This window comes from Salmo salar, chromosome ssa11, assembly GCF_905237065.1.
Source record: "Salmo salar chromosome ssa11, Ssal_v3.1, whole genome shotgun sequence".
Classification (NCBI taxonomy): domain Eukaryota; kingdom Metazoa; phylum Chordata; class Actinopteri; order Salmoniformes; family Salmonidae; genus Salmo; species Salmo salar.
Window position 1 is genome coordinate 66,488,029 of NC_059452.1, and position 27,822 is coordinate 66,515,850.

A 27,822-nucleotide genomic window follows, 5' to 3' on the forward strand; every position below is an offset into this window, starting at 1 on the left:
TAAGGTAATATTCCAAACATACTATATTGCAAGAGGTCGACGTTGATACATTTCAATATCATAGACACACAAAATAGAAGTTTAAGACAGTTAAATATCGTACATATCATTGAAAATATTAAATATATCAGAATTGTTCATTGTAAATCATGTTTGTTTAGCGTTGGCTCTTTTAGATTAATTGCATTTTTGGGGAAGGAAAACCATTTCACTCATATTGTAATTAGATCATATTTCATAGAAATCTTGAAACACTGGACAGCTACTTTAAGTGGAATATACATTTTGCATGCCTGGGCCTTACAGCATAAATTAGGTCATATTTGTGAAATTGTACAGACACCACAGCACAATATGATTTGAGTGTATATACTGTACATTACTTGGCATGCAACATTGGCAATATTTAAAAAGCTTAACTGTAGAAAGATATTGTATGATCAAATTCTCCCCAAATCACTAATCAAGTTAGAAATGGTGAAATGTGGAGATTTTATTTTCATTTATTTATTTTTTTAACCTTTATTTAACTAGGCAAGTCAGTTAAGAACAAAATCTTATTTTAAAATGATGGCCTACCAAAAGGCAAAAGGCCTCCTGAGGGACGGGGGCTGGGATTAAAAACAAATATTAGATATAAATATAGGACAAAACACACATCACGACAAGAGAGACAACTCAACACTACATAAAGAGAGACCTAAGACAACAACGTAGCATGGCAGCAACACATGACAACAACATGGTAGGAGCACAAAACATGTTACAAAAATGATTGGGCACAGACAACAGCACAAAGGGCAAGAAGGCAGAGACTTATACATCACGCAATGCAGCCACAACTGTCATTAAGAGTGTTCATGCTTGAGTCTTTGAATGAAGAGATATCGACGATGAATGAAAAACTAAATGAGACGGAAACAACTTTGAAACTTCATCATCACCAATGATTTCGTGAATCACTTATTTAAATGACAACAGCGCCACTTTCTGGACAAAATTCACGCTTGAGGGTTGATCCTACAAAGTTCAAAGAGCAAGGAGTTAAAAAAAAGTATTTAATATGTGACTATAAGAACTGTCATAAGATTACCTTTCAACCTGCTTCTTATGTATTTTGTCCATTTGCTTATTGTTGTTGTTCCCTAATTTATTTCGGTGGCAATAAGTCGTCGGTCCATCTGGTGAGAATGAGTGCAATTATGAAAACGAACATATCTAATCATGGTGTGGTGTGTTTCTGCAGATATTCTCGACATTAGTTAGTAAGTATTTACAATAAATAGCCTCGGTATCTGACTGAGGACGTTTTTAACTCTCAGAAATAACCAGAATAAATATTTTTTTATGCATATATGAATTTAAACAATTACACATGCGTTCAAGAATACATCACATTGTATATTGTTTTACGGTTAAGGCTCAATAAAAATGAAATTTGAGATGTTCTGATTTGTTAGTTAACATTTCCGCATTGATTTAAGCCCCGCCCTCTCCAGGCTATATTACCAAAACACCTCCACTGTCTCGCCAGTTGTGAGCTGACTGGTAGTTGGCAATACCGTAGTACATCATGATCGCGACGCTGAAGTTGACAACATTATTACTTGCTGTTGTTGTCTGCTGGGCAACGCAAGTTTATGGTTATAAAGATGTCGAGGAGCCTACTCTGGGTGATTCTCAGTATGGATCTCTCTGGCCGTTGCCTCAGAAAGTCAAAATGTCAACGGTAGCGTTCAAACTCAGCGGTGCTAGTTTCCAGATAGTTGACGCGAAAGAATCGTCTTCCGGTGCGAGCTGCAGCCTTCTTCAAAATGCATATCGAAGGTAATATGTGATTGTGAATGTGAATAGCCGCCGACGTATTTTCAAAGACAGGCCTACATCAGCATTCAGTGATGTAAATGTTTGTTTAGCGTTGGCTTTGAAATCGTTCACGTTTTAGTTAAGTTTTATTTGAATACAGTTGAAGTCAAAACGTTTTTCAGAAGTAGACTATGTGCTGAATAGAGCTGTAACTGTTGAATGTGTTTTTTATGCATAGAAATTCACCCTGTTTTTTTCACATAGTCACATGAACTGGTTTGTTCCTCCTTCCTTGTCCTGCAGGTATGACGAATACATATTCCCCATTTCCAGAATGCAAGGGCAAAACAAAAAGAATGCATTTGCCTCTGATGTGTCTGAGTTACAGGTGTGGATCACATCAGCTGACTCTGAGTGTGACAGCTACCCCAGTGTGACATCTGACGAGTCATGTGAGTGACCTGGCATGATGTTTGTCTTCCTTGTTGGTGCTCTAAGCCAGGTTCCATATCACAAAGCATCTCGGAGTATGCTGATATAGGATCAGATTTCCCTTTTAGATCATAATGAATACGATTATATGTACAGGGAGACCTGCTCCGAGATCAGCGCTTTTTCTCTGAATTCGGACCCAAGTTTGCAAGGTTGGGACTCTAGCAGGGTAAATACAAATAGCAGAGTCTTCACAAGTATAGTCGAGGGGCCTTCCCAGTGGGATTGAGGCCTGGGTCTCGTCATCCTACATCAGTGTTTAGGAAGGTATTATCCCCCAGTAGACAGAGAGGAGAAAGATTACTTAAGACCACTGGATCTTTGTTGTAAAGACACTTAGCTACTGTTTCATGAATGTACACATGCAAGTTTGGTCTTAACTGTGTCTTAAGGCCTCAAACTAAAAAAGAGAAACTAACATGCATTTACTTACTCATCGAAGAAGAAACATCCACTTACCTAGATGGGTAACAGTGACATATGCATGCATTTTAAATCAGTGGGCATTATCGGATGTAAAAATAAATAAATAAAGAGAGAACAACATAGGATTGACAGTCTTCTTTCTGCTGCTGGTCCACAGACGAACTCTCGGTGGACTCTCCTGTTGCTGTGCTGAAAGCACCTAAGGTGTGGGGCGCGTTGAGAGGTAGGGGTCATGGCTTTTATGCTATACACATTACACGCATACTTTTTTGTTATGTTTATATTCGTGAAAGAAGTTTGGTCACACCTGTGAGGCCTTCCTCTATTTACATGCCTATATTGTTATAACGTTTCACTTGTTTTCATAACGCTTGCGCAACTTCTGTGGTTGCATAGCATCTTGTGTCTAGACCTTGAAAGCTACAGGAAATATTGTAATTCATACCTACGTACTGAGAGGAAAGCTTGCAAGTACTGTGTACAACACTACACTTTATCCTGTGCAGATTACAATAAACTTTGATTTGATTAGATTTGAGACTTTTTCTATACATATCCAAGAAGTTTACAGTGTGTTGTAAAGCATGTGTTTACAATCCTGTTGTCGTATGGTTCTGTTGATTAATCATTGTCTATGTGTCTCACTTTTTATTACCAGGTCTGGAGACTTTTAGCCAGTTGGTGTATGATGATGAATATGGAGCAGTAAGTTGACATGAGTGCCATATGAATAGAGTTTGTTAAACAAGGAGGCCTCTCCCATGTCTGAACACAAGTCACATGATTGAGGAAGTAGCCTACCTTACTGGTTTACTATAGCTCTATTCCAAGTCATTCTAATGCATCAACACATTTGGCAATTCAGTTCCCAGCAACTTAGCAAGCTATTTTCAATTCCACATTGTGGTTTTTGCCTCAGTCACTCCGTATTCATCAAATGGATGAAGTTGTAGAAATATTTCAATGATACTTAAATTTTTATATGGATAATTTTCAATTTCTTTGTTTTATTTTCACAGAAAAGCATCAATAGGACAGAGATCCAGGACTTTCCACGGTTTGCACATCGAGGCCTCTTATTGGACACCTCTCGTCACTTCCTGCCCATCAAAGTCATCTTAGCCAATCTGGTTAGAGAGGACGATACATGCGATTTCAGTTCACTTTGTTGTTATGGTTAAATGTTTGCTTTGGCCATATGATCAAATAATTGTATATTAATGGCATAACATTACATAACATAATGTCATTATAACCTCATTCTCCCCTTACCCACATGCAGGAAGCAATGGCGTGGAACAAATTCAATGTGTTCCACTGGCACATAGTGGATGACCACTCCTTCCCCTACATGAGCCGTACCTTCCCCCAGCTGAGCCAGCAGGTGAGTGGGTAGGCAGACGTTGTTATCAATAGCCTGGTCTCATTTCAGCTGCTATACCTACAGCTTTCACACACCTGAAAAGACCAGATGGGCAAAGGTGATATGGCAAAAATGATATGCTGAAAAGTATATGGTGGGAGCGTCACAAAGCCTTGTGGTCTTGGTGGATCTATCACCGTATTGCTTACACCAAATCAGTCATTACAAAGTTGTAAACGTGTAAGGGCTAGTGTAAAGGTTTAAACTACTCAATGCATATCCATATGTATATAATGATTCCCTTTGTGTATGACGGCTTTTGTTTTGCTGTATCGTTTTTCTGCAGGGAGCATACCACCCGTACACGCATGTGTACACACCCTCTGACGTGAAGATGATCATTGAGTTTGCTCGCCTCAGGGGCATTCGTGTCGTCTCTGAGTTCGACACCCCTGGACACACTCAGTCATGGGGCAAAGGTGAGTGTGGGGTCACTTAGGGGTATTTCAGATGAAAGTCTTCTGGCTGTATCAAGGGGTTCATTTCTAGGGGGTCAGGGTAGTCTTTTGTCCTTTTTAGACATGCACATTTTCATAATATTTTTTTTGTAAGAATTGAAGTGAAATATGCAGCTACCTGATTTTGCATTGGTTTTATCTGCTCCTCTCTCATGCCCCCTTTCCAGGCCAGAAGGACCTACTGACCCCCTGTTACTCTGGAGCCAGCCCCTCTGGCTCGTTTGGACCGGTCAACCCTATCCTCAACACCACCTATGACTTCATGGCCATGTTCTTCAAGGAGGTCAGCACAGTGTTCCCTGATGCCTACATCCATCTAGGAGGAGACGAGGTTGACTTCAGCTGCTGGTGAGAGGCTTATAAGGACATTTATATTTGTAATTTAGCAGACACTCTTATCCAAGGTGACTGGCAATCGGTGCATATAACAACTACGTTTAGCAGGGAGAAACAACCACATATAAGTCATTGTTAGTAGACCCTAGCAGATATTTCTTTCAAAAGTTACTTACTCAAAGTCTAAATATTCAGCAACAACTGACCCACAGAGTCCTTATCCACTACAAAGGTACAGTATATGACCGCAATTGTCAACAGCCATGTGACTCTGGCTTGTTTGACAGTCTATGGAAATTAAATTAAATCAAAACAGTACTGTAGGCTGTCTCCGCCAACATCAAGCACATCAATAAAAACACTCTACTTTCTGCCTCTGTGATCCACAGGAAGTCCAACCCAGACATCCAGAAGTTCATGGCGCAGCAAGGCTTTGGCACGGACTACAGCAAGCTGGAGTCTTTCTACATTCAGAGGTGTGTGGCTTCAGTTAGACATGGCCTTAAAGTGAAACAAATGATAAGTAATTCGGCCAACCTAAAAAACACAGTAACTTCCGCATTTTCTAAAAATGCCCCACTCCATTGTCCGAAGATGAATTATTCATATTATCATGTGGTTATTTTCTGTCACGTGATAGGCTCTTGGATATCGTCACCACTACCAACAAGGGCTACATGATCTGGCAGGAGGTGTTTGACAATGGAGTTAAGGTAACAGAGCAGCAGCATTTATTAGCACAGGCAGAGAGAAAAGCAGACACTCTGATATTTAGAAATCAGACTCATTTTCTGAAGTGAAATTCTAATATTTCTATGATCAAAATATCTTCAGTTATAGTTGAAGTCGGAAGGTTACATACACTTAGGTTGGAGTCATTAAAACTCGTTTTTCAACCACTCCACAAATTTCTTGTTAACAAACTATAGTTTTGGCAAGTCAGTTAGGACATCTACTTTATGCATGACACAAGTTATTTTTCCAACAATTGCTTACAGATTATTTCTCTTATAATTCACTATCACAATTCCAGTGGGTCAGAAGTTTATACATAAACTAAGTTGACTGTGCCTTTTAAACAGCTTGGAAAATTCCAGAAAATTATGTCATGGCTTTAGAAGCTTCTGACATCATTTGAGTCAATTGGAGGTGTACCTGTGGATGTATTTCAAAGCCTACCTTCAAACTCAGTGCCTCTTTGTTGCGCAGTTGGTAGAGCATCCCTGTGGCTCAGTTGGTAGAGCATGGTGTGCAACGCCAGGGTTGTGGGTTCGATTCCCACGGGGGCCAGTACAACAAAACAAATAAAAAAGTATGAAATGTATGTATTCACTACTGTAAGTCGCTCTGGATAAGAGCGTCTGCTAAATTACGTAAATGTAAAATGTCTTTGCTTGACATTATGGGAAAATCTAAAGAAATCAGCCAAGACCTCAGGGGGTAAAACTTATAGACCTCCACAAGTCTGGTTCATCCTGGGGAGCAATTTCCAAATGCCTGAAGGTACCACGTTCATCTGTACAAACAATAGTACGCAAGTATAAACACCATGGGACCACGCAGCCGTCATACCGCTCTGGAAGGAGATGCGTTCTGTCTCCTAGAGATGAACGCACTTTGGTGCGAAAAGTGCAAATCAATCCCAGAACAACAGCAAAGGACCCTGTGAAGATGCTGGAGGAAACGGGTACAAAAGTATATATATCCACAGTAAAATGAGTCCTATATCGACATAACCTGAAAGGTCGCTCAGCAAGGAAGAAGCCACTGCTTCAAAACTGCTATAAAAAAGCCAGACTACGGTTTGCCACTTCACATGGGGCCAAATATTGTACTTTTTGGAGAAATGTCCTTTGGTCTGATGAAACAAAAATAGAACAGTTTGGCCATAATGACCATTGTTATGTTTGGAGGAAAAAGGGGGAGGATTGCAAGCCGAAGAACACCATCCCAACCATGAAGCACGGGGTGGCAGCATCATGTTGTGGGGGTGCTTTGCTGCAGGAGGGACTGCTGCACTTCACAAAATAGATGGCATCATGAAGAAGTAAAATTGTGGATATATTGAAGCAAGGAAGGAAGGAAGTTAAGCTTGGTCGCAAATGGGTCTTCCAAATGGACAATGACCCCTAGCATACTTCCAAAGTTGTGGCAAAATGGCTTAAGAACAACAAAGTCAAGGTATTGGAGTGGCCATCACAAAGCCCTGACCTCAATCCTATAGAAAATTTGTGGGCAGAACTGAAAAAGCGTGTGCGAGCAAGGAGGCCTACAAACCTGACTCAGTTACACCAGCTCTGTCAGGAAGAATGGGCCAAAATTCACCCAACTTATTGTGGGAAGCTTGTGGAAGGCTACCCAAAACGTTTGACCCAAGTTAAACAATTTAAAGGCAATGCTACCAAATACTAATTGAGTGTGTGTAAACTTCTGACCCAAAGGGAATGTGATGAAAGAAATAAAAGCTGAAATAAATCATTCTCTCTACTATTATTCTGACACTTCACATTCTTAAAATAAAGTGGTGATCCTAACTGACCTAAGACAGGGAATTTTAACTAGGATTAAATGTCAGGAATTGTGAAACTGAGTTTAAATGTATTTGGCTAAGGTGTATGTAAACTTCCGACTTCAACTGTATCTTATTCACTTCTTACCTGGTATTTACATAGTAGTGCATGTGGCTTCATGGCTTGGCTTCTATAGTCCCCCCCCCCCTGTTAGTATTAGCTTTTACTTTGTTACTCTATCTCCTAACCACCACCAGACCTGGGTTTCAAATACTGAAAAAATGTATTTATCTGTGCCTGTTTGAGCTTGCCTGGCTTAATAAACCAATAGAAAAGTCCCAGAACTGCAAATCCCACCCATCTGGCACTCCAGGCAGACTCAAGCAAGCGCTCAAAGTTTAGAATCAATTATTTCAAACCAATGTCTGACCACCACATCCGCAAATAATAAACATGTTTCCTAAGTAACAAATCGGTGTAATACTTGCAGCTGAAGTCAAACACAGTAGTGCATGTGTGGATGGGGAACAAGTTTGAAGACGAGCTTCAGAAGGTGACGGGGGCGGGCTTCACCACCATCCTCTCCGCCCCCTGGTACCTAGATTACATTAGCTACGGACAGGACTGGCAGAAGTACTACAAGGTCGAGCCACTCAGCTTCAATGGTCAGTTATCTTCATCAGACACCTCCCTTTTGTTGGACCCCAGTAAGATTAGCTGACGTTATGGCGTCAGCTAATGGGGATCCTAATAAAAAAAAATATAATCTTCATCAGTGTGTTTTTTTAAAAAGAAACAGAGGACTGGGTTCTAGGAGATCTGGAATAGCTCTGAGTTTTGGCCTAACATGCCGCGGTTGAAAATGCAAAAACTGTCCTTTTCAAATTTGAATGACTTCATTCAACAGGTCTGCACTTGAATATTGCACCGCTGTATCATATTGAAACATCTGCTCTCTGGAACAAAGTCGTAGTGTACAGGAACATGGTTCTTGTTGGAAGGTGATTCTTATTATTTATTTTTTTAGACCAGCACGGTATCCAGCTTTGGTTCATGGTAGAGATGGAGATTGTTGTTGGGTAAACCAGTTAGGGCTGTACATTGCCTTTGCTTGGTATTCATTTTGGTTCTGATCTAGTTTGAGGCCTATGTCTCGTTCATGGTTTGTACTGTAACATTGAACTTTTTGATTTGATTATTGTTGCTTTCCAGATACTAGCCCCGACAACTCTTGCATGTTCACTTGGCATACATGATTCATGGCATCACAGCGCTTCTCTTATTTTGGGGTACATTCAAGATCAGCAACACTGTAACATGTTGAACATTGTAAGCAAGATGTTGACGTGAAACCTTACAAATGCAGCCAACTTCAGAACTTTACTCCGTTTTGTGATGCCCCACCATGAAGAGAGAAACACCCATGTGTTGAAAACCACCTCACTGGAAGCATCTTGCAAGGGGACAGCTTCAATTTGTCACTTCTCTACAATGTTGTTTTGCATCTTGAATGTACCCAGAGGCACGTTTATCCACGGAGGGCTCTCCTGTGGCATGTTCTTTTTAAGTTTCTTAACCCCCCCCCAAAAAAAAAAAAATATATTACTCTACACTAAGTAGTACTAATACTACACCTAAATACTAAAGATACTCCTCAATCACACGTTGCATGTGTATCTACGGTATGTGATGTGTGTCTACTGTATGTAGCTGAAGGCAGACACGCTAATCCACGTGTGGAAAGGCAACCAGCAGCAGTACCAGGCTGAGATGGCAAGGGTCACAGCATCAGGCTACCAGACCCTGCTCTCCACACCCTGGTACCTGAACCGCATCTCCTACGGCCAAGACTGGCAGGCCGCTTACAAGGCAGACCCACAGGACTTTAATGGTGTGTGTGTGTGTGTGTGTGTGTGTCTGTCTATCTGGACACTTTAGACAGATGCTTTATTTCTGAAAAAAATACTACATTTTGCTGTGTGATTTTTATTTATTCATATTTATTTTTTAAGGTTGGAGTTTCATGTTTGTAGTTTAATATTTTACATCGACTGGTCGCGACGCTTATCGCGATACCTCACTGTATATTAACATTAGGGCAGCAAGGACCAATACATTAACTTTTATTATTTGTGATAAAGGAAGACTTTGCCCTAACCATGCTGTTCTAAATTGAAAGCTGACTCGTATGACACAGGTCTAAGGTCCAACCCACCTGCTCTGAGCCTGAACAGGGAAAACGCCTTCCATGCCAAAAGCCATTCTTCTGTCTTGTGATCCGATGGTCATGCGTTTTTATTTCTGTGCAACTTACTAAGTGCAACCCTGTTGACTGAAGTAGTAGAATGAATAACACAGAATAACTATATTCACATAATTTTTTAAGATTAAATGCAGAAATGGGCATACAGAAACTTTTCCATGTGATTGCCTCCTGACCCCTGAATTACATTTGACCTTGTGAACCCAGGCACAGATGCTCAGAAGAAGCTGGTGGTCGGGGGAGAGGCCTGTCTGTGGGGGGAATTCGTGGACGCTACCAACCTGACCCCCAGACTCTGGTACGCTGCAGACAAACCCACATGTTTTTAAAAAAATCTATTAGAAGATACCTTTCCTCTCCATCCATTTTACACTGCACTGTCTGTAATGTTAGTCTGTGAAGATGTTTCTCTCCTATCCCCAGGCCCCGTGCCAGTGCTGTGGGGGAGCGGTTGTGGAGTGACAAGGATGTGAAAGACACAAACGATGCTTATAGTCGTCTGATCCAGCACCGCTGTCGCATGGTCCAGTAAGTCGCCCCCATAGAGAAACGTACTGTTCCATTTAATTCTGTGGTGCGCCCCCCCTTATAAGAATTGGTGCAAAACATCTCTTGACTCAAGTATACAATCGTGGCCAAACGTTTTGAGAATGACATTAATTTCCACATAATTTGCTGTCTTTACATATTTTCGTCACATGTTACAATGGAATACTGAAGTATAAATACAAGCATTTCATAAGTGTCAAAGGCTTTTATTGACACTTACATGAAGTTGACGCAAAGAGTCAATATTTGCAGCGTTGACCCTTCTTTTTCCAAGACCTCTGCAATCCGCCCTGGCATGCTGTCAATTAATTTCTGGGCCACATCCTGACTGATGGCAGCCCATTCTTGCATAATCAATGCTTGGAGTTTGTCAGAATTTGTGGGGTTTTGTTTGTCTACCCGCCTATTGAGGATTGACCAATGGGATTAAGGTCTGGGGAGTTTCCTGGCCATGGACCCAAAATATAGATTTTTTTTGTTTGTTCCCCGGGCCACTTAATTATCACTTTTGCCTTATGGCAAGGTGCTCCATCATGCTGGAAAAGGCATTGTTCGTCACCAAACTGTTCCTGGATGGTTGTGAGAAGTTGCTCTCGGAGGATGTGTTGGTACCATTCTTTATTCATGGCTGTGTTCTTAGGCAGAATTGTGAGTGAGCCCACTCCCTTGGCTGAGAAGCAACCTGAATGGTCTCAGGATGCTTTACTGTTGGCGTGACACAGGACTGATGGTAGCTCTCACCTTGTCTTCTCCGGATGCCCCAAACAATCGGAAAGGGGATTCATCAGAGAAAATGACTTTACCCCAGTCCTCAACAGTCCAGTGTCTGTCCCTGTGTTTTTCCTGGAGAGAAGTGGCTTCTTTGCTGCCCTTCTTGACACCAGGCCATCCTGCCTGCTGCCATTCCTGAGCAAACTCTGTACTGGTGGTGCCCCGGTACCGCTGCTGAATCAACTTTAAGAGACGGTCCTGGCGCTTGCTGGACTTTCTTGGGCGCCCTGAAGCCTTCTTCACAACAATTGAACTGCTCTTCTTGAAGTTCTTGATCCGATAAATGGTTGATTTAGGTGCAATCTTGCTGGCAGAAATATCCTTGCCTGTGAAGCCCTTTTTGTGCAAAGCAATGATGACGGCACGTGTTTCCTTGCAGGTAACCATGTTTTACAGAGGAAGAACAATGATTCCAAGCACCACACTCCTTTTGAAGCTTCCAGTCTGTTATTCAAACTCAATCAGCATGACAGTGATCTCCAGCCTTGTCCTCGTCAACACTCACACCTGTGTTAACGAGAGAATCACTGACATGTCAGCTGGTCATTTTGTGGCAGGGCTGAAATGCAGTGGAAATGTTTTGCATGGCAAATAGGGACTTTGAAATTCATATGATCACTCTTCATAACATTCTGGAGTATATGCAAATTGCCATCATACAAACTGAGGCAGCAGACTTTCTGAAAATTTATATTTGTGTCAATCTCAAAGCTTTTGGCCACAACTGTACAATGTGGTAACACCCTCTCTTTCTTCCTGTCTTCTCTTCCCCCTTCTATCTCTGTCTTCTCTTGCTCTACTAGGCGTGGTATACCAGCTGAGCCTCTGTTTACAGGTTACTGTGCACATGAGTACAAAGGGGTATGAGCTGACAGCCACTGTGGGGGCTACAACCTGAGAAGCAGCGTTAACAGCAATGAGAGAAAAAGAAAATCACACAATTTTAAAACAAATCAAACTTGATTGTCTTCATGATTTTATTGATGCACTGATGAGCCAAATTCTGCCTTTTTTTAAAATTGTTTTTCAGAACAATCCTCATTCCATGCAATGTCAAAAATTGATTGTGTGTAGGAACACCATCTTTTTATATTAATGTTTGTATGAATTAAGAAACTTTTGCAGAATTGTGTGTGTAAACACTACAGTGATGGACCCGAAGTGCGACGCAGTTTACCGATTCATGGAAATGACACATTATCATCTTTTATACAATATGTCCAACAGAAGTACTGAATGCCCACATGCATGTTCTTGACCCGATTTTCATGTTTGCATAGCAAACACCCTCACAGGAGTATTTACAGACTTCAGAAAGTATTCATAGACTTTTTCCCACATTGTTGTATCACAGCCTGCATTTAAAATTGATTCAATTGAGATGGAATTATGTTTTTTTTAAATTAAAATATGAAATGTCTTTGATTCAATAACTATTCATAGTTCAGGAGAAAAGATGCCCCACTCGGGAGCCCCTGTTTAACAGTTTTTGAATGACTACCCCATCTCTAATTCCGCAGTGAATTTCAAACAGATTTAACCACAAGAGACCTGGGAGGTTTTCCAATGCCTTGCAAAGTAGGACATGTATTTTTTCAAAAGCAGACAAATATCCCTTTGAGCATGGTGAAGTTATTAATTACACTTTGGGTGGTGTATCAATACACCCAGTCACTACAAAGATACAGGTGTCCTTCCTAACTCGGTTGCCAGAGAAGAAGGAAACCGCTCATTTCACCATAAAGGCCAATGGTGACTTAAAAACAGTTAACAGTTTGATGGGAGAAAACTGAGAACGGCTCAACATCATTGTAGTTAAACCACAATACTAACCTAATTGACAAAAGTGAAAAGAAGGAAACATTTGCAACAAGGCACTAAAGCAGGGTTTCACAAACTCGGTCCTGGGGCCCCCCCCTTGGTGCACATTATATATATTTTTAAGAAACCCTCACTAAAGTAATACTGCAAAAAATGTGGCAAGGCTTTTGACCCGAATACAAAGTGTTTATGTTTGGGGTAAATCCAATACAACACATACTGAGTACCACTGTCCATTTTTTTTCAACCATAGAGGAAAACTTGGTTACGTCTGCTTTCCAGCAGACACTGGGAGATGAATTCACCTTTCAGCAGGACAATAACCTAAAAAAAAACAAGGCCAAATCTACACTGGAGTTGCTTACCAAGAAGACAGTGAATGTTCCTGAGTGACCGAGTTACGGGTTTGACTTAAATCTACTTGAAAATCTATGGCAAGACCTGAAAATGGTTGTCTATCAATGATGAACAACCAATTTGACAGAGCTTGAAGAATTTTGAAAATAATAATGGGCAAATGTTGCACAATCCAGGTGTGGAAAGCTCTTAAGAGACTTACTCAGAAAGACTCACAGCTGTAATCGCTGCCAAAGTTACTTCTACAAAGTATTGACTTACAGGTGTGAATAATTATTCCTGTATTTAATTTTCAATAAATTAGCAAAAATTTCTAAATGTTTTCACTTTGTCATTATGGTGTATTGTATGTAGATGGGTGAGAGAAAAATAAATTGAATCCATTTTGAATTCAGTCTGTAACACAACAACATTAATACTTTCTGAAGGCACAGTAAATGGACATTCCTGCTGGCTTACATTTCCCCATATTCCTCTTCTGTCTCTGCGTGATGTCATCAGGCAAGGCCAGCCATCTTGTTGAGCAGGGCATTCTGGTGTTGGGGATTCATGGCCTCATAGATGTCCAGCTGGAGGGAGAAGGTGGCGTTGCCAGAGGTCAGAGTTCGCAGGGCTGTGGAGTAGCCCTGAAACAGAGGAGGAAAGATTAGATACATTACAATCTGGTAACGGTGGGATACTGCAGTGTCATTTTTTGACTCTGATACAGTATATTATTCAGCTAGGATGCCTTTAGAATATGCAGAAAATTATGCGCCATTCGCTAGCAGCGGACTTGATTCGCTAGTAACAAGACGATGAGAGATGTACAAAATAGAAATAGAGAAATTAATAAAAAAATTGCACTTTTATAGTATATTGGTGGTGTTGTCTGCCCTGTCACTACAGGAGGTTTCCACGGCAACATTGAACCAACCTACCATCATCTCAGCCAGGGGCGCGGTGGCCAGCAGCACCTTGCTGTCATGGCGACTCTGGATGTCCCGGATGGCCCCTCGTCTCTGAGCCAGGTCACCCAGCACAGAGCTCAGGTGCTCCTCCCCCACCGTCACCTCAAGGGACATCACAGGCTCCAGCACCTGCCCCCCCGCCTGCCTCAGAGCCTACAGGGGACAGAGACAACACTGTTACTAGCATAGTATAAGTAATAATATGAGTAATAAGGTCACTGTTACTAGCGTATTATTAGTAATAATATGAGTAATAGGGTCACTGTTACTAGCGTAGTATAAGTAATAGGTCACGTTACTGCGTAGTATAGTTATGAGTAATAGGGTCACTGTTACTAGCGTAGTATAAGTAATAATATGAGTATTAAGGTCACTGTTACTAGCGTAGTATAAGTAATAGGGTCACTGTTACTAGCATAGTATTAGTAATAGGGACACTTACTAGCGTAGTATTAGTAATAGGGTCACTGTTACTAGCATAGTATTAGTAATAATATGAGTAATAGGGTCAATGTTACTCATATTATTACTAGTACTACGCTAGTAACAGTGACCCTATTACTCATATTATTACTAGTACTACGCTAGTAATAGGGTCACTGTTACTAGCGTAGTATTAGTATGAGTAATAGGGACACTTACTAGCGTAGTATTAGTAGTAGTATGAGAAATGGGGTCACTGTTACTAGCGTAGTATGAGTAATTGGGACACTAGCGTAGTATTAGTAATAAGGTCACTGTTACTAGCATAGTATTAGTAATAATATGAGTAATAGGGTCAATGTTACTCATATTATTACTAGTACTACGCTAGTAACAGTGACCCTATTACTCATATTATTACTAGTACTACGCTAGTAATAGGGTCACTGTTACTAGCGTAGTATTAGTATGAGTAATAGGGACACTTACTAGCGTAGTATTAGTAATAGGGTCACTGTTACTAGCGTAGTATTAGTAATAGTATGAGTAATAGGGGCACTGTTACTAGCGTAGTATTAGTATGCGTAATAGGGACACTGTTACTAGCATAGTATTAGTAATAGGGACACTTACTAGCGTAGTTTTAGTAATAGTATGAGCAATAAGGACACTGTTACTAGCATAATATTTGTAATAGTATGAGTAATAGGGACACTGTTACTAGCGTAGTTTTAGTAATAGTATGAGCAATAAGGACACTGTTACTAGCATAGTATTCGTAATAGTATGAGTAATAGGGTCACTGTTACTAGCGTAGTATTAGTATGAGTAATAGGGACACTTACTAGCATAGTATTAGTAATAATGAGTAATAGGGTCACTGTTACTAGTGTAGTATTAGTAATAATATGAGTAATAGGGTCACTGTTACTAGCGTAGTATTAGTAATAATATGAGTAATAGGGTCACTGTTACTAGCATAGTATTAGTATGAGTAATAGGGACACTTACTAGCGTAGTATTAGTGTCACTGTTACTAGTGTATTATTAGTAATAGTGTCGCTGTTACTAGCGTAGTATTAGTAGTAGTATGAGAAATGGGGTCACTGTTACTAGCGTAGTATGAGTAATTGGGACACTAGCGTAGTATTAGTATTAAGGTCACTGTTACTAGCATAGTATTAGTAATAATATGAGTAATAGGGTCAATGTTACTCATATTATTACTAGTACTACGCTAGTAACAGTGACCCTATTACTCATATTATTACTAGTACTACGCTAGTAATAGGGTCACTGTTACTAGCGTAGTATTAGTATGAGTAATAGGGACACTTACTAGCGTAGTATTAGTAGTAGTATGAGAAATGGGGTCACTGTTACTAGCGTAGTATGAGTAATTGGGACACTAGCGTAGTATTAGTAATAAGGTCACTGTTACTAGCATAGTATTAGTAATAATATGAGTAATAGGGTCAATGTTACTCATATTATTACTAGTACTACGCTAGTAACAGTGACCCTATTACTCATATTATTACTAGTACTACGCTAGTAATAGGGTCACTGTTACTAGCGTAGTATTAGTATGAGTAATAGGGACACTTACTAGCGTATTATTAGTAATAGGGTCACTGTTACTAGCGTAGTATTAGTAATAATATGAGTAATAGGGTCACTGTTACTAGCGTAGTATTAGTAATAGGGACACTTACTAGCGTCGTATTAGTAATAGTGTCGCTGTTACTAGCGCAGTATTAGTAATAGTATGAGAAATGGGGTCACTGTTACTAGTGTAGTATTAGTATGAGTAATAGGGACACTTACTAGCGTAGTATTAGTAATAGGGTCACTGTTACTAGCGTAGTATTAGTAATAGTATGAGTAATAGGGGCACTGTTACTAGCGTAGTATTAGTATGCGTAATAGGGACACTGTTACTAGCATAGTATTAGTAATAGGGACACTTACTAGCGTAGTTTTAGTAATAGTATGAGCAATAAGGACACTGTTACTAGCATAATATTTGTAATAGTATGAGTAATAGGGACACTGTTACTAGCGTAGTTTTAGTAATAGTATGAGCAATAAGGACACTGTTACTAGCATAGTATTCGTAATAGTATGAGTAATAGGGTCACTGTTACTAGCGTAGTATTAGTAATAGGAACACTTACTAGCGTAGTATTAGTAATAGCATGAGTAATAGGGACACTTACTAGCGTAGTATTAGTAATAGTATGCTTCTACACCTGCATTGCTTGCTGTTTGGGGTTTTAGGCTGGGTTTCTGTATAGTACTTTGAAATATCAACTGATGTAAGAAGGGCTATATAAATAAATTTGATTTGATGAGTAATAGGGTCACTGTTACTAGCATAGTATTAGTAATAGGGTCACTGTTACTAGCGTAGTTTTAGTAATAGTATGAGTAATAAGGACACTGTTACTAGCATAGCATTAGTAATTGTATGAGTAATAGGGTCACTGTTACTAGCGTAGTATTAGTAATAGGGACACTTACTAGTGTAGTATTAGTAACAGTATGAGTAATTGGGTCACTGTTACTAGCGCAGTACTACTATAAAATCAAATCAAATGTTATTTGTCACAATCGCCGAATACAACAGGTGTAGAACTTACCGTGAAATGCTTACTTAAAAGTCCTTAACCAACAGTGCAATTAAGAAAAATAAGAGTTAAGAAAATATTTAATAAATAATAAATACAAAAATAAAAGAGTAACAATAAAATAACAATAACGAGGCTATATACAGGGTGTAATGGTGCCGACTCAAAGTGCGGGGGGTACAGGTTAGTCGAGGTAATATGTACATGTAAGTAGGGGTAAAGAGACCATGCATAGAGCGAGTAGCAGCAGCATAAAGAAACCCATATTGCTAATGCCTTTCTCCTTCTATCGACACTCACAGAGCCATCACAAGACTACAGTACATAGGCAGAGATCATCTCACATTGTGTACACAACACTATCATGTGCAGGTGTTGATATACCTTGAGCATACAGCGGGACACGCAGGCAGACAACATAGCTAGAGACGTCCCCGGCTCCATGCTCACACTCTGGATCATAGTGGACACGCCCTGGACCGGGTAACCAAGCAACGGACCTGGGAGAGTGAGCACATAATGCACTTATTGAGTATCAGAATAGGGGATACAACAGTAAAAGGCTCATCGAAAATGGGGGTCTTCTTCCATAATCTGGTCGGTGTGATGTCGTTACCTTGGAGATAAGAGCTGTTTACTCCGTTCTCCACGGCGTCCCTGACATCAGGGGACAGCTGCTCCTCCACTTCCTCATCGTAGGTGATTTCACAGGAAGTGAGCGAGGAGGAGTCGTCGTCCATGATGGGGCAGACCGCCACGCTCACAGTCACCATGTGTCTCCTCTCCCCAACCGTACGGTCCAGCATGTCTGAAACACACACAAGCAGGAAGCACAATCAGGAATCAGAATAAGAAGAATCAGTACAATCTACACTGATTGGAAAATATGGTTTCCTAATCCATACTGATTGGCATACTATACCTGTGGTGGCCACTGATTGGAGGATGGTCTCTCTGTAGGCCACCTGTAGAGGTCCCAGGTGGGTCTCGATGCCGTACTCTCTCCTGATCCGATCATGGAGGATCTCAATGTGCAGCTCTCCCATTCCACACAGAACGGTCTGGTGGAGGAGACGGTACAAAGACCATTAAAACAGATATTGCATATTTTATTAGTCTAATATTATATTCTAGCTAGCTAACATTCATTCAAATCAATCAACACTTTCAACCGAGCAATTAATCAATCATACATGTTCCTCCTGTACAGGTGGTATTACCTGTCCAGAGTCTGGATCTACCCTGACCTTCAGGCTAGGGTCTTCTCTCTGGAGGCAGGTCAGGGCATTCTCCAGATCTAAAAGAAAACAGAGGATAATAACATTAGTAGGTTGTTATAACAGTGTTACAAGAGTTTTAGGCCAGGTGGCTCAAACAAGCCTGTAGAACAGTGCACGTTATGAGGGGATTTGAGTAGGGATCCCATGTTTATTAATGGCTGCAGGGACACTGACCTGCCTGTTTAGACATAGTGGGGGGTTCTATGGAGCAGAAGAAGACAGGCTCGGGGACCTCCACTCCAGCCAGCACCAGACTGGCCTGCTCTCCACCCCTCTTCCTCTCCCCCTCCCCCTCCTTCTGGGCCCGCCGGACCGCGGCCGCTGCCGAGGCCTTGGAGGACACAATAGTGTCCCCTGTCACTGTCTGAGAGAGAGAGGGAGTGAGAGAGAGAGGGAGTGAGAGAGAGAGAGAGAGAGAGAGATTTTTTTGTAAACATAATGAAAGATTGCTTGGAAGTGAAAGTGTTTGGTTTAATTGTCAAGTCACAGTCACCCAACAGATTCAAAACAATGTTTCAGTTTCAAAAACATATTGCTCTTTACTGAGAATGGATGCGTTTTCAATTCCAATATATGGGGTGGCAGGTAGCCTAGTGGTTAGAGCGTTAGAGCCGGTTACTAGGTCGAATCCCCGAGCTGACAAGGTAAAAATCTGTCGTTCTGCCCCTGAACAAGGCAGTTAACCCACTGTTCCTAGGCCGTCATTGTAAAGAATTTGTTCTTAACCTGACTTGCCTAGTTAAATAAAGGTTAATAAAAAATCCAAAACAGGTATTCTCTCAAGGAGTCCTACCTGCTTGAGGCCCACACAGAGTGCAATGTTTCCTGCAGTCAGAGAAGGTATCTCCACATGCTGGTCAGCAAATGGCAGCAGCAGCCGACTCATCCTCTCTCTAAAGTGGAGAACAGTGGAATTCAAAATGACAAGCACAGTAATGAGAAAACTAACAGTACTTGAGTTTATTGGCACAGCCTGAGAATTTGTAAGATGCACCATTTTAGAGGGCTCCTACTGAGTTATACCCAATGCAACAAAACCTTAAGAGATACAGAGTTAATTCATTGATTAGCATGAATTGAATCCCATTCAGCAAGCTGCTGTAGCAGTAAGCAGGTATTGGGTAGTAGTGGGATGGTGATGGACCTACGTACGTGTTGTTCCTGTTGATGTTGAGGACAGCAGACTGGGGCTTCATGGTCCCAGAGTAGATCCTCACAAACACCAGAGGACCTCGCTGCTTGTCATGCACCACCTTGAAGGCCAGGGCACACAGGTCATCCTGGTACCAACGCCTGTGTGAAGGGAATAGACCAAACCAAATCAAACTGGGTCTGATTGAAGAATAAATCCCTGACTGATATATGTGGTAGAGAAGAGTAGTGGCTTCAGCCCAATGATATGGATCAGATTGAATTACATTTTGGTTAGGTATACCACAAAATAATGTTATAGAAAAGTCCTATTGGGGTTAGAGCTGAGTGGGCTATTATGGATAACACATATTGTTGACTCTACAAGGTAAAATGTTACTCACACCATGGTGCCTCCTGTTGAGGGCGAGGAGATAGGCTGTGATGGAGTTCTGGTTAGGGGTAGAGGTTGGGGATGTACTCACACTAGGTCGTGGTGCCTCTCGTTTGGGGCAGGGAGGTAGGCTGTGATGGCGTCCAGGAGAGGCTGAACACCTTTGTTCCTCAGAGAGCTCCCACAGAGCACAGGGACTCCTTTACGTGCCAGAGTCACCCTCCGCACTGCCTCCTGGAGCTGGAGAATACACAATACACCAGATACACACACCATAACACATGCAGAACCCAGTCCTACTGCTAAAACACAAAGATCAAATTGTGAACACAAGCCTGGGTCAAATACCACTTCCTCCTGCCGGGCTTCCTCTTTCCATAGAGTGGTTTCTGGTAAGATGTTGGCCCTTGTTGTGTGGTATAATGATATTTTACCTAAGATAAATATTGCTTACTTTGGCAGGAGGTACCGCATCAAAATTTTCACCGTAACCTTCAAGTAACAGCTCCGCAAACTCATCATCCAGATCAGCAACCTGTGAAGGAAAAAATGCAAATGCCAACTATGACACATAGCATTTACACGTTTTTACTATACTTATGTTTGTATAGCGATCTAAGCTATCAGCAATAGCATAAAAATAAGCACTAGATGACAGTTGGCATGATGTCATTTCCTGTACCTGTTCTATCAGAGCTGCTCTGGCCTCCATAGCGTCCTGAAGAAGTTCCGGGTCATCTGATTGGCTGAGGGACTTGGTCTCAAAGACACGGCCATCCTCTGCTCTGGATTTCACCCGCCACTTCATTTGCTGGTTGGTAATCAAGTCAATCAATCCTGTGAAGCTCTTCCCGCTGCCAATTGGAATCTGTGTAACCAGTTGTTTCTCATTTATACTGTAATGTATGTCATTTGATATGGAGGCATTATCACAGCAGGGAAGCTGAACAATGTAAAATACATAGAAGGCCTATTGAGAATGTTGTCTACCTGGAGGAGCACAGGATTGGCTTTCAGTTTCTTCTTTATGCTCTCAATGGAAAAGTGTAAACTAAATAGAACAAAAGAAATACAATTTTATCAATATGAACACTGTAATCCCAAATCCTCACAGCAAGCATGAAGATTTATGTCTGGTTACAACAGAAGGGAGTCACTATGTGATTCTGGTTGTTTTACCTGGCCCCAGGCTTGTCCATCTTGTTCAGAAAACAGATACAGGGTACATGATGTTTCTCAGCCTGCCGCCACACTGTCAGAGTCTGAGCCTGGTGATATCGCAAGACACAACACAGAACACACAGCCATACCGAGTCACTAACACACACACACACACACATTTACAATACAATCAACACCTCGATTCTAGGTCAGTTCAATGACTGTCTTTTTTTTTTTTTTTTACAGACAATACAGTCCGGTAAACATAGATGCATAAACCTATTTCAGTGCAGGGTGGGAACATGGCATCGTATCAGGGCCTGACTCACCTCAACGCCAGCAGAGGCATCAAACACAGCCACCGCCCCATCCAACACACGCAGGGCTCGCTCCACCTCCAGAGTAAAGTCAACATGTCCTGAAACACCCACCCACACACACAGTGTTGTACTATGGAGGGTCTATGGGTTGATTTTGTGCCAGGGTTGTTCTGTCTATTGGATTCGTGCTTGTGTTTTTGTACAATTCATTGAATGGGACTGACTCTGTACCTGGCGTATCTATGAGGTTGATCCTGTGCTTTTTCCAGTCGAAGGTGACTGCAGCAGACTGTATGGTGATTCCCCGCTCCCTCTCCTGATCCATGAAGTCTGTCACAGTGTCCCCATCATCAACATCTGGGAAACAAGAAAAGAGAGAGAAATTGAGTTGCTAGCTTGGGACTCTGTTAAACAATGCAGGAAAAAGCTAGCAGAGGATGTGGAATTGAAATTGAATTACTGACCCCAACCCGCGCATCCCCCTACCCATGTCTATCCCAATCCCCTCCTACACACCTCCCAAGGCCCTGGTGTATCCAGAGTAATACAGCATTCTCTCTGTGGTGGTGGTCTTCCCTGCATCTATGTGTGCCATGATGCCAATGTTCCGGATTCTGGGGACAAACAATAGTGATTATTACATCTGATATTAAGGGGCTACCAAGGACCATGAAGTAGGCTATAGAGTAGTAATAAACATAGGCTGGAGCTAGTTTTACCACTTACTTCGATATATCTGGATTGACCACAGCTCGTGGGGATTTGACATCATCTATAGGATATAAAATAAGAACTTATGAATTTGTATTACAAAAGCACTGAGAGATCATCAAAGTTCAGTCTAATATGGGAATGGGACATGTCATATACCTGGCAAAAAGCTGTACTGTTTTCTTCCTTGTAATCTCCACCTGCACGTCTGTGGTCCATTCTTCAGTAGACCTTTACCCTACGCAACCCAACACAGAGCAATACACATTATCCATAGAAAACAGTAGCGACTAGTGACAAATAGCCAACAGTACACAGCCTTTTAACCATGTTTGTCCCTGAAATGTAAGTCTTACCCCCCCAACCAGGACACTGAACGTCCCAATGCCTATTCCCAGGACAGCCCGAAGTCGCATCTTCAACCTGCTTCGGGCTTACAAACGTATTCCAGTGAAAATATTGTAGACAGTCTTGACATGGACAGGGCAATGTCGACTGCTCTGTGTGAATGTCATTCATCAACCATAAACCCTGTTGGCATTGAACTGGCTGTCAAATAAGGTAAACACATTCTCTAAATGCCGTGCCTCCCGAGAACAATAATCAAAATCAGTATAATGTATTAATTATCTCAAATTATCAACAAAAAAAGTATAATAATATGTATCCACGTCGATTCACGCTTTCCTTATAAAGTGCATCTTCAAAATACACCCAAGCAGCAGTCCTATCTGAATTTACGTTCCGGCTTTGACTTTTAAAATAAATGTGTATTTCTAGTTTAATAGTTCTGACTATTTTAATAAATAGTAAAACCGTGCTGAATTGTTTCGATAATGATTTGATCAACTTACTACGAATTACTAATAAATATGCAACGGGACTGCTCAGGAACTCTCGTACCTGGTTTCATTCCGGAATTTGTTTAAGCGGACACTCCCATCGCATACTTCCTCTAAAATATTGGCTTCGGAAAACAACACCAACGACCCAGAGCCACGAGCAAAAACGACGAAAAAAATCCAGATTTGTGACAAATTCCATCAAATAAACATTTTATCTGAATACGTAACATTCAATACACAAAATGGTAAGATATCCACATATTTCACGATCTTTATAACACATAATTTGATATGGAAACCTTCTAGCATACGAAGTTGGCTAGCAACATGTGGCAGACATCCGACTACTAGCTGCTATTCAACCAAGAATTGTCTTTTGACATTGTGATGGGAGACATGTCAAAAGACAATTCTTGGTTGAATTGCATCTATCCGACCACATGCAGTGTCTAGAATTCGTTATGTTGGTCAAACTGCTCTGGATTTAAAACCACGGCATTGTTTCAAGGTCACAATGGCCAATAAATTAACGTTATAGTTCATTTATTTGATCGAAATTATTATGAATACCCCCGCTGGTCTGAATTGTTTTGATATTGTCTTAGCTTAGGTAGCCAGCTAACTGGCTAATCTGTCAGCTACTGTATATACTTGACTGGTTCCACATATGTTCGCGCTGTCATGCCAAACATATTTTAAGGATGTTTGATAAATTAGATTTCAAGCCCACCTTGGAAATGAATGTACAGAAATCATTCATTATTTCTGATGTTTGTTGACTTAATACATCCAGAAAGCCTTAAAGAAACTATTAAAATGTGCCTCCTACCTTAGCCCCAGAACGAGCACATTGAGTTACATCGCAAGCGCCATGGCCAACGCCTGGACCACCAGGAGAGGAAGAGGAAGAAGGAGAGCCGTGAGGCCCACGAGCGGTCACACAAAGCCAGGAAGATGATTGGTCTGAAGGCCAAACTCTACCACAAACAGAGGCACTCTGAGAAGATCCAGATGAAGAAGACGTAAGTACAGTATAACCATAGATGTGTAGTACACTACAGTAGTACAGTAGTGTAGTACACTACAGTAGATCAACCAATGGTCTCCTTTATAGAGTGAAGAGTATTGACTCTTAGGATTTAGGTTCAGGGACATGATAGATTTAACAGGTTAATGTCCTATTTTTAAATGAATTCCTTGGTTATGACATTGTAATTAAGACATCCTCTAGTAACTGCTATTGTCAAAATGTTGATTGAAACGGCATATGCCATTGCCACCAATCCAAAACATTTGTTGACCTATTGGTGCCAACACCACTTGTCTTACCACAGCCTCAAGATGCACGAGCAGAGGAAGACCAAGCAGAAGAACGATGACAAGACTCCTGAGGGAGCAGTACCAGCCTACCTGCTCGACAGAGAGGGACAGTCCCGCGCCAAGATCCTCTCCAACATGATCAAACAGAAGAGGAAGGAGAAGGCTGTGAGTATTCAATGCCTTTCTTTTATTTGTTTATGTTTTCGCCACCATGTCCCACTGAAGACAGGTAATAGTGTCTGGCCATATGATCTCATATAAAAAGGGAACAACACCAAGGTTAACCCTATCTATTGCCAATCTGCATGCATTTTGCGTACCATGCAAACAATTTGAGGTCAAAGTACTCCGGTACGAAAAACTGAGCCAATCAAGAGGACTAGGAGGAAAAAATCTCTAGTTCTCTGCTCCGGCCCGTCCCCCGTAGTCGTAGTGCTATTTTCCTCCCTCGAGCTGGATGGCAGATCTCAACTTTTTCCATTGGTACCACTGATGTGTGAGGAAAAAGGCATCATTGCGACTAAGGTAGTTAGCTACAGCATCAACTAAGCGAGAACACTTTCTTGCCCGCACATGCTATGATCTCCGCAACGGTAGTAGGTGCGAGCGCATTGACGTGCAACGAAATGTGCGGTGTTGCGGTAGTTCAGTGCGCGTCGCTGCGTGGGTGGAAACCGACATGGCAGAGAGAGCTGTTCCGCTAATATCGTCTTTCACAGAGTTATGTTAGACTGTTAAAGATTAGTAGACCTACGTTAATTAATCCGTTCTTGATCTCTAGGTTTCAGGATATGGCAGTTACAGTTAAAATAAATAAAAAATACAGCCAATTGCTCCAACTTCCTGAGGGGGAATTGACTGACCCCATCCGGACCTATAACAGTGTATAGCCTGCCATTCCTACTGAGCCAGTCTTCTGCCAACATCATTATTAGGCAAAAAAAGGTGCATTTGCCTATGATTTGAGCAGTGTGGGTGTTGCACGCGTGCCGTCGTGAGGTCCGCAGGCGCCGGGATTGCCACCGCGGCATTGAAATGGTACTCATAAAAATGATTCAAAGTTGGCAAGTCTGCTATTGTCAGATTAATTGTTTCAAATGTCAATGTAATACTGTGGACTGTTTTCCCGCACTTCCATGAAAACTAGTCCTGGATTAACATGCACTTTCAATGAAATCAGCCCAAGTGTGCAAAGCCCAAGCCAGTTTAGTTAAAAACAGATGTCCTGATATATTCTCTGATCTAATCTTGTGTTTCTCCCTGTAGGGTAAATGGGAGGTGCCCCTGCCCAAGGTTCGAGCCCAAGGGGAGACGGAGGTGCTCAAAGTCATCCGTACGGGAAAGAGGCAGAAGAAGGCCTGGAAGAGGATGGTCACCAAAGTGTGCTTCGTAGGCGACAACTTCACCCGCAAGCCTCCCAAATATGAACGCTTCATCAGACCCATGGTAAGGAGGAAAGAAACATTACTCACTAGCATACAGTGTATATAGCAGTGTTGGATTGAAACGCTGATATGTAAACACCCTCGTTATCACTGTGAACATCAGAGTAACTTTGACTACATTTTTGTCATTTAGCAGACTATCTAGACAGACTTAGTTACAACCAGTGCAATAAACTAAATTAGGTAAAACAACCTAACTTGGCTTACTTGCTCTTTGGGGAGCATAGGTCATTCACAAACTTCCTCCTTCGGGTTTGAGGAGGTAAACAACCTAAATTACCTGAAATAAATGTCCCACCATCGTCTGCCCTTCCATCTCTCCAGGGTCTACGGTTCAAGAAGGCCCATGTGACCCACCCGGAGCTGAAGGCCACGTTCTGTCTGCCTATTCTGGGGGTGAAGAAGAATCCCTCGTCACCCCTTTACACCACTCTGGGGGTCATCACCAAGGGAACCGTGGTAGAGGTCAACGTCAGCGAGCTGGGCCTGGTCACGCAGGGGGGAAAGGTCATCTGGGGTGAGATATCTCCTATCCTCTCAAATGTCTGTCTATTGATATTCATCTGGATCAGTATGGGACCACAGATTAAGCCTAGTCCTAGACTAAAAAGCACTTTCTATGGAGATTGTCCATTAAACATGCTTCTTAGTAGGATGTCATTGTAAATAAGAATTTGTTCTTAACTGACTTGCCTAGTTAAAGGTTAAATAAATACAAATTAGTACACTACTAAGCTACATCTGTGTACACAGTACCAGTCAAAAGTTTGGGCACACCTACTCATTCCAGGGTTTTTCTTTATTTTTACTATTTTCTACATTGTAGAATAATAGTGAAGACAAACTATGAAAGAACACATGGAATCATGTAGTAACCAAAAAAGTGTTAAACAAAATATATTATATTTGAGATTCTTCAAAGTAGACACCCTTTGCCTTGGATGACAGCTTTGCACACTCTTGGCATTCTCTTAACCAGCTTCATGAGGAATGATTTTCCAACAGTCTTGAAGGAGTTCCCACATATGCTGAGCATTTTTTGGCTGCTTTTCCTAGCATTTATGAGGCCAGCAAACGCGTTCCTTACACGCTATGAACTCATTTCCTCCAACGTTATATTGAAAGGGTGCCTCTCGGTCCCAAAACACACGTTTTCTGGAGACTTGTGGGAGGACTGCTGATGACATTGCCCACTGTATGCTTTTTCGGAAGCCTGATTGCATCCAGACTGAGGAGAAATCCACACACAATGCATCCCTGACCACCTTCTGAAGTGGTCAGCTAGATCTGAACACAGTCAGACCACAAAGCGACTTTTGTGTGTCTAGACATGTCTTTTCAATGTGATCCTTGTATTCTGATAGCAGAAGTCACATGTAAGTGTCAAGTGTAGACACAACCTTATTCACCTTCTGAAGTGTAGTGATTAAAATGTCTCATTTATTTCTCTTCTCTTCAGGTAAATACGCCCAGGTGACGAATAACCCAGAGAACGATGGCTGCATTAATGCTGTACTGCTGGTGTAAATTAAGAACTCTATGGGACGGTTCCCTGGAAACAGATTAAGCCTAATCCTGGACTGAAAATAATTTAATGGAGATTTTCCCGTGTTTTTATAGTCCAGGACTAGACTTAATCTGTGTCCGGGAATCGACCCCATCAATACAGACTGCCTGTAACATACAGCCAGAGCTATGGCTGGCATGGAATAACAAACCAGACCAGGAACACTGAAACCTCTGGGTATAAACCATGTGTGTTCAGCCGTGGAGAAAATCAAGAAAGCACAGAAAAGATCAGATGCGGTATTTTGCAACAAGGTGTCTTGTAACTAAATACTAAAACATGCTCAAAGGAATGTGTGACTAAATATAAGGGGTTGTGCTTTTGTCATAAATTTTGTTATATAAATAGTTTTCTGATTGTTTTTGACTGCTCTGAGAAGTTTCCAGTGTTTTTTTTTGGGGGGGGGGGTCAAAACTGATCAGATTACTTGAAA

The 27,822-nt window shown here is 41.4% G+C and overlaps 3 protein-coding genes across 4 annotated transcripts; 2 read left to right on the plus strand and 1 right to left on the minus strand.

Annotated features, from left to right (window-relative positions):
- The first annotated feature begins 1,513 nt into the window (after nt 1-1,513).
- On the plus strand, nt 1,514-12,454 carry hexb (hexosaminidase B (beta polypeptide)). Of its 2 annotated transcripts, none has more exons than XM_014127951.2 (14): nt 1,514-1,827; nt 2,110-2,258; nt 2,882-2,947; nt 3,383-3,429; nt 3,744-3,854; nt 4,007-4,108; nt 4,434-4,566; nt 4,773-4,953; nt 5,331-5,417; nt 5,582-5,654; nt 9,162-9,342; nt 9,922-10,012; nt 10,138-10,242; nt 11,838-12,454. In XM_014127951.2, the coding sequence occupies exons 1-14, from the start codon at nt 1,574-1,576 to the stop codon at nt 11,899-11,901; spliced, it is 1,644 nt and encodes a 547-aa protein (XP_013983426.1). In that variant the 5' UTR covers nt 1,514-1,573; the 3' UTR covers nt 11,902-12,454.
- Nucleotides 12,455-13,434: 980 nt separating this feature from the next.
- Nucleotides 13,435-22,938, minus strand: gfm2 (GTP dependent ribosome recycling factor mitochondrial 2). Its single transcript, XM_014128075.2, has 20 exons — nt 22,569-22,938; nt 22,372-22,450; nt 22,228-22,273; nt 22,018-22,115; nt 21,733-21,858; nt 21,511-21,599; nt 21,200-21,288; nt 21,011-21,071; nt 20,703-20,888; nt 20,475-20,555; nt 20,112-20,260; nt 19,648-19,788; nt 19,289-19,388; nt 18,670-18,859; nt 18,436-18,512; nt 18,138-18,276; nt 17,832-18,023; nt 17,600-17,715; nt 14,133-14,315; nt 13,435-13,838 (listed from the first exon to the last, which is right to left on the minus strand). Exons 1-20 carry the CDS (start codon nt 22,626-22,628, stop codon nt 13,710-13,712), a joined length of 2,331 nt encoding a protein of 776 aa, XP_013983550.2. The 5' UTR covers nt 22,629-22,938; the 3' UTR covers nt 13,435-13,709.
- A 226-nt stretch (nt 22,939-23,164) lies between these two features.
- nsa2 (NSA2 ribosome biogenesis factor) lies at nt 23,165-27,763 on the plus strand. The gene is given in 6 exon segments (NM_001141461.2): nt 23,165-23,302; nt 23,892-24,079; nt 24,392-24,542; nt 25,644-25,823; nt 26,147-26,339; nt 27,282-27,763. Coding segments are annotated over 6 exon segments (783 nt in total). The 5' UTR covers nt 23,165-23,299; the 3' UTR covers nt 27,350-27,763.
- Nucleotides 27,764-27,822: the final 59 nt, after the last annotated feature.

What these genes read in the sequence shown, in the direction of transcription:
- hexb (XM_014127951.2), top strand. Translation starts at nt 1,574, where the DNA reads ATGATCGCGACGCTGAAGTTGACAACATTATTACTTGCTGTTGTTGTC. An exon ending in CTTCAAAATGCATATCGAAG is followed by an intron (nt 1,828 to 2,109) that starts GTAATATGTGAT and finishes CTTGTCCTGCAG; the next exon opens with GTATGACGAATACATATTCC. An exon ending in CACTCAGTCATGGGGCAAAG is followed by an intron (nt 4,567 to 4,772) that starts GTGAGTGTGGGG and finishes CCCCCTTTCCAG; the next exon opens with GCCAGAAGGACCTACTGACC.
- gfm2 (XM_014128075.2), bottom strand. Translation starts at nt 22,628, where the DNA reads ATGCGACTTCGGGCTGTCCTGGGAATAGGCATTGGGACGTTCAGTGTC. An exon ending in CACTATGTCTAAACAGGCAG is followed by an intron (nt 18,513 to 18,669) that starts GTCAGTGTCCCT and finishes GTTTTCTTTTAG; the next exon opens with ATCTGGAGAATGCCCTGACC. An exon ending in AAACAGCTCTTATCTCCAAG is followed by an intron (nt 17,716 to 17,831) that starts GTAACGACATCA and finishes TCACTCTCCCAG; the next exon opens with GTCCGTTGCTTGGTTACCCG.